This window comes from Nannobrachium achirus (assembly GCF_963921795.1).
Source record: "Nannobrachium achirus genome assembly, chromosome: 8".
NCBI lineage: Eukaryota > Metazoa > Chordata > Actinopteri > Myctophiformes > Myctophidae > Nannobrachium > Nannobrachium achirus.
This window is the reverse complement of record NC_137817.1, coordinates 16,274,272-16,281,305: the sequence shown is the minus strand read 5'-3', so window position 1 is coordinate 16,281,305 and position 7,034 is coordinate 16,274,272. Positions and strand designations below refer to the sequence as shown.

General features: G+C 41.7%; 1 protein-coding gene across 1 annotated transcript; it reads left to right on the top strand.

Moving 5' to 3' along the window:
* Positions 1–5,128: 5,128 nt before the first annotated feature.
* Positions 5,129–6,454, top strand: LOC308289957 (C-type lectin domain family 12 member B-like; the record flags this gene model as incomplete). Its single annotated transcript, XM_080731737.1, has 4 exons — positions 5,129–5,276; positions 5,752–5,820; positions 5,931–6,056; positions 6,188–6,454. The coding sequence occupies 4 exons, from the start codon at positions 5,129–5,131 to the stop codon at positions 6,340–6,342; spliced, it is 498 nt and encodes a 165-aa protein (XP_080587863.1). The 3' UTR covers positions 6,343–6,454.
* Positions 6,455–7,034: the final 580 nt, after the last annotated feature.

Sequence of the window (7,034 nt, the reverse complement as noted above, 5' to 3'; positions counted from 1 at the left end):
CAAAAGCCTTCTCTTTATATGTTTTCTATGAGCCGTGAGGGGGGGAGAATTTCGCGGCAAAATTACGTCATCATACACTACCGGCCAATCACAGCGAGGGTTATACACTGCCGGCCAATCACAGCGCATCTTGAAGTGGGGTCGCTAGGGCGGCCATATTTGTAGTCTCCCGTGTGTCTCTAGACTCGGGTGAACGGTGAAGCATGGGTGAAGGAGTCTGTTTCTCCGGAATGCCTGAACGCACAGGAACCAGGGACCCCTCTAAAGATAGATCTCGGCGAGGTGGAGGCAGACGCGGGGGTGTCCGCGGCGAAAAACGGCCAAAAGACGCGGACGCGACCGAGGTTTGCTATAGAGCTACTGACCACTAGTTGAGCAACTTACACAGTATAGCTTTAATATCCATTTTTAATGTGGTTACATGCAGCCTAATAAATTACTTTATTTACTTTAATTATTACTTATACTAATAGACCACCTTCTTGTTTGCCAAGCGAGGGCTCAGTGTTGATTTTGAAAGCGATAGTCATAGTCATAACCTTATCAAAGTTTCTTTGTCCCATTGTGGGTGAAAGGTCAGGGCAGGGGTGTTGTTTGTTTAGGTTAAAGGGAGATGAAGGCTTATTTTGTATTTCAGTTCAGGTAAAAAAAAAGGAAGGACACTTCAACACTAACACAGGGGGAGCCGCATCGAACCGAGAACCTTCTTGTTTCCCAAGCGTTTCCCTCATTGTTGATTTTGACAGCACATTTTGATTTAGTTTTAGTCATAGTCTATTTAGTCTCAAGTACCAGCTGCCTTAACTTAGAGGCCTGTCCATACTGTTTCCGACCACGAACCTTTTGTCGGAAAGGTCGGTTCAACTACAAAATGATGTCACTCGCATCTTCTGAAAATCATTACCCTGAATTAGAGTTCGGAAAGCTGCACGTCGGAAAGTCGGAACTCTCAGAAGAAAAGTTCGGTGGTCAGAGACAGTATGGACAGGCCTTTAAGTTAAGGCATAAGAGCTGGTACTTAAGACAATCCAAATATAGCCCATAGTCTTTGAATAAAAGTCATATTTTATCTGAAATGTTTTTGTTTATTCTAGTTTTAGTCTACTAAATATAAGATTTTAGTCGACTAAATCTACAGTTGATTTTGTCAACAAAATATGTATTTTTGACGGTGCCTTGATAGTGATTTTATACTTGGTTGCATGCTGAAAATAGACGATCACAAGAGCTTGTAGATCGGCTGTTTTCAGAGCGCTACACCCTTGTGCAACCAAACATAAAAATAAAATACTTTTATTTCTACTGGATCTCTTCTCCACTTGGTAACATTGTCTAGTTTTTATTTGTTGACAAACTTGTCAATATATTTAATCTTGGATTTAGTCATCATACTGTAGCTTAGTTTTTGTTTAGTTTTTATTTGGTTTTCATCAGTGAAAAAAGGAAGTCAACACTACGACCACTCTTCCTCCTGAGCCACTGTGCCTGTGTGCACGTGTTCTACCACAATGTCCGGGTATGCAGAGTCCCCTCGCGTTGTAGGTTAATTCTAAATAATTTGTACTCGGTTCTTACTGACACTGTCTATGAACAGATACAGATACAGATACTATACAGTATGAAATAACAGTGGTAGAGTAGAAAATAACATTGAACAAGAACAATTAACCACAGGTTTCACCACATTACTAGCTTTCTGCATGCCATTTTCTGCTTATCTGAGATGCAACTGTTTGCAAACACAAAACACACTGTCTGATGAAATCCTTTGTCCATAAAGCCCACTTTCCTGGAAAACAAGAAAACTAATCTTTATGATGGCAATCAAACCATTTAAAAAATAATAATGCAACTCAAGCCAGCACACAGCTGTAAATGTCAGACTCTAAAGACAAATGTATACTTTGTTGTACTGGTGTTGTAAGAGCCATTTGAGCCATGTTGCTTATTGTGATAATGTCATGCCAATCAAGGCCAAGGTTGAGTTGCCAAGGTTATTATTGATAGGAGAGGCAAACAGTTTTGTACCTGTGTTCAGGAGGCTGTGAGCTTCATTTGTTTGTTTTATTTAATTATTTTCATGCAAGTAACTGACAACTACTATGCTGCAACTATAATAGAATAAATATAATTTTTGTTTATAGATTCAATGGACATCTGGACAGCAGTTTCTTGTCACGTTAAACTCCCTGACTATCAGCAGCCAGTAGCACCAAATATAGGATTTGGCGCTACAGGTGTCATAATGAATATGACACTTAACTGAATTATCAACACTTCACTTACCATGACCAGTCACATGAACATGAGTCTAAACTAAGCTTGATAAAGAGTCTGCAGCCTTCCCCCAACACTGATTTATATACCGCCTTACTGCACATTCTGTAAAGTGTGATACAAAATTGCTGCAAAATTCTTTCACTGCAAAAGTATTATTTACAGGAGGTCAGTGTGTGCATTGCCAGTGCATTTTAACCTAATTGCGACCGTCAGGGAGCAGTTTACTATGAAAACCTCCACCGGCCGTCCGTCGGTCGGTCGGTCGGTCGGTCGGTCGGTCGGTCGGTCGGTCGGTCACACGTCACACGTCACACCTTTGCCCTGCTCATATCTCCGCAATCACACTGCTAGCTTCGCTGCTGGTGATGTCACTAGCTATGATGTCACTGTGACTGTGCACCATGCCCAAATTTGGAGATCATGTGTGGCAAAATATCAACAAACGAGTGAAAGGCCTTTATCAAGTAACCATAGCAACTAAAAATCAACAAATTGTGCAAAGTGAAATATCTTTATCTGGTAACCATAGAAACCAAAATAATCAACAAATATGAGTATTTGTCCCCTTGTAGTATGTCACTAATTTGAAATATGTGGGAATGGCTGACACAGAACTCCATATTTGGACATAGAAGTGACAGACAGATGATATCTCCATATATGGGCATAAAAGGGCATGGCTGATGATATCTCCATATATGGGCAATTGGGCATAAAAGTCGCAATGAGTAGTATCATATATGTCTCTATATATGGAGTTATATGTTGTTCGTGTCCAAATATGGGACTTGTGAGGTCAGACTTAGTGAGATTCGTCGGTTATCTCCATATATGGAGGGATGTGTTGGTTATCTCCATATCTGGAGATTCAACCTTCAACGATTTTGACATCTTGTTACTAATCTGTCGGTAGATAATGCCGGTCTTATATAAGGGTCATTTGTGTACGGTGTGATGTCATACTGCCAGCATGACTCACACCATCCTTCCTAGACGATTTTGACATATTGTTTGTGGAGATAAGCGACCAACGGTCGCTTATCTCCCGATTAGGGAGTCTTACTGGTTCTTAATCCTTTGATATCTTATGTATTCTTGTTTGTGTATATTGTAATTGCGGCCGTAGGTCGCAGTTTAGTATCAAAACCTCCACCGGCCGTCGGTTCGGTCGGTCGGTCGGTCGGTCGGTCGGTCACACGTCACACGTCACACCTTTGCCCTGCTCATATCTCCGCATCAGTATGACATCACACCACATGTGTACACAAACCTTTGTGTACGTTGCTGTGGCAACAGTCTGTTGTTGCTGGTCTGTTAGTGTACGTTAGCAACCACCTTAGCAACCATGGTTTTACCCTAGCAACCAACTGTTTACCCTAGCAACCAACTGTTTACCATAGCAACCATGTTTTTTTACCCTAGCAACCAACTGTTTACCATAGCAACCAGATACGCAGAGCAGGGATCTCCATATATGGGCATAAACAGGTGACATCACACTGATGTCAGATACTCACAGCAGGGATTTCTCCATAATATATGGGCATAAAAGGGATTCTGTTAGGGATCTCCATATATGGGCATAAAAGGGATTCTGTTAGGGATCTCCATATATGGGCATACAAGGGATTCTGTTAGGGATCTCCATATATGGGCATAAAAGGGATTCTGTTAGGGATCTCCATATATGGGCATAAAAGGGATTCTGTTAGGGATCTCCATATATGGGCATAAAAGGGATTCTGTTAGGGAACTCCATATATGGGCATAAAAGGGATTTGTTAGGGATCTCCATATATGGGCATAAAAGGGATTCTGTTAGCTGTTAGTGATCTCCATATATGGGCATAAAAGGGATGCTGTTAGGGATCTCCATATATGGGCATAAAAGGGATTCTGTTAGGGATCTCCATATATGGGCATGAAAGGGATTCTGTTAGGGATCTCCATATATGGGCATAAAAGGGATTGTATCCCAGATGATGCCCTGTTAGGAGATCCACACTAACAGAATCCATATATGGTCCTACCGACAGCTGCTATAAGCCAACCCTGGCGATAAGGTCTGAGTCGAAGAAATGCTTCTTTCCTGGCAAGAATTGCCCCTTTATACTGTAGGGCTCGTTTGTGTATTGTATGACATCACGCCACATCATCGGCTGAGGACTGTGTGATGTCATCATATCTCCATATATGGAGACATAAGTTGCTCATGCCCAAATATGGGCTGGTGAGGTCAGACTTAGTGTGATGCGTAGGTTATCTCCATATATGGAGATTCAACTTCAATGAGTAACCATGGCAAACTGTCAACTGCCCGTATGTCTTGATAATTGGTAAAACAAACTTTTGGCCTATTTGTGGAGATAAGCGACCAACGGTCGCTTATCTCCCGATTAGGGAGTCTTACTGGTGCTGTTGTTGCACAGTCTGGTGGAAAATGCCACACCAACATTTTGCTGTTTGTAGCTGCATGAGTGCATGGACCCTTTTGATTCTTGATATCTTTCTCCACAGAGACCCATATAGCTCTCACCATCAACATGCTCACATCCTGTTCACAGATCTGACAAAAAAAGATGAGCAACACATGCACACACCCATAGCCTACATACACCACAAAAAAGAGGAAAGGAAAGTGACCAGATAAGAGAACAGACCAGGTTCCTTCATCCATACACTATCACTTCTCTCTCCTCTGTGGCTTTGCTTTCGTCTTGAAAATAGCTAATGTTGAGCGCCATGCTTCCATCTGTCTCATTACTGGGGATTTGATTTAAACCTAACAACAATTGACTCTGTAAAAGTTATAGAGCTCCGTCTCTGGACTTGGATGACATTTATGTAAATGGATGACATTTACGCCAATGTAGAGAAACCGCTGGACAACAAGAGCAACAGACAATTGGCAGGGAAAGAAGGAGAAGATATCTACATCAATAATGATGTGATCCGCTCCCATTCTACTCCCTCTCCAAACACAGGAGGAACTGCAGGTAACTCGGGTCATTTACATGTATGCATGTGGTTATGTGTGGTACTCTGGCCTGGGAACCCCCCGGGATCCCCCAGGAGGAAGTTTCTTATGTTGCTCTGGAGAGGGAAGTTTGGAGCTCTCAGCTGGAGCTGCTGCCCCCGTGACCCGACTCCGGATAAGCAGTTGAAGATCGATGGATGGATGGACTGGAGCGACAAAATGTTTGTTTTCCATTGTTGCATCGGAAGGAAATGCAGACTGTCTGGATGAATGACAGTAATTTGAATGATTGAATGAAAAACTTTACGTGTGAACATGTTAACATACACATCCAATCACAGACACAGATGCAGATGTACATCTGCACGCACACACTCAAACTGTTAACTTAAGTATAATATAAATGTTTATACTCTCCAAGTTAAATGAACAGTGAGGCTTTTACAAGTCAAGTATTTCCTCCTATTTTCATATTATATTTGCTCCCTCTAAAGCTGTAAGGTGTCTGCTGCTGCTGTGTCTTCTCCTACTGGTTGGGATCATAGGCCTGCTGTGTGTACACTGTGAGTATATGTTCTTGTCTCCAAGATGACAAAACACAGGTCATGACAGAATACGTATGAGGTTCTGGTTTTGACTGTCAACACTGATATTTTGTTTATGTGCAAACCAGTCACCAGAGACGAATCAGAGTGGAAAGTGGAGCTGATGCAGTTAAAGGTAGCTTACACCAACATGACTGATGAGAGAGACCAGCTACTGGACAGGCACAACACCCTGAAAAAACAATATGACAAATGTATGTATTATGGTAATATCATATCATTCATTGAAGTATATTAATTTTTTTCATACTTTTCCATGTATTTTGCAATGCTGTACGTTAGGATCTGTGTGACTGAAAATAATTAACCCATGCTGTTAAAACAGTGACTGGCGGATGTAAAAAAGACTACTGGACAAAGTTTGGAAATAGCTGTTACTACATTTCCACTGAAAAGAAGGACTGGGTGAGGAGCCGTCAGTACTGTCAGGAGAGAGGAGCTGACCTGGTGATCATCAACAGCCATGAGGAGCAGGTATGAGACAGATAAGCAGAGACTACAGACACAGAGAGAGACTATACTGCTATTGTACTATTCTGTCTTTATTTTTTAATTGATTGATATCCACTCTGTGACTGTCTTCCATACTGAGTTGTGCACACTGATTTCTCATTTGTCTTGTAATCAATCAGCATTAATCAATCAATTATAGGCAACTGTATGGGTTTGTTGCACCAGCAAAAAGTGACACGTGTACATACTGATACCACTAGAGAGGGACTGAAACAAGCTAGAATAGCATACATAGTATATTTATTTGTAACGTTTTGTAAAGTTTTAATGGCTTAAACCTTCTATTCTAAACTGTAGCCTAAGGGACCCAAGTGGGTATGTCTGCAGACCACAGATGGGCGGGGTCTTTTGGGAGGCGGGCTGTGAGGCTCATAGGGGGTGGATTGAGATTCCAGGGGGCGGATTGATTCCTTCTCATACTATCCAATAGCATCCGGTGGATCCTCTCCGTCTGCCCTTAAAGGTGTATGACACTCATTTTATGCCCTTTATTCCCATTGATTGACTATAATTATTAAACCAAACGAAATTATTAAGAAAAACTGAAGCCGTTTTTCTTCTAAGTCCAGTTGGACTTAGAAGAAAAAACGACAAGCCGTTTTTTCTTCTAAGTCCAGCTGGACTTAGAAGAAAAAGTGGTCCCCAGGCCGGTTTTTGGG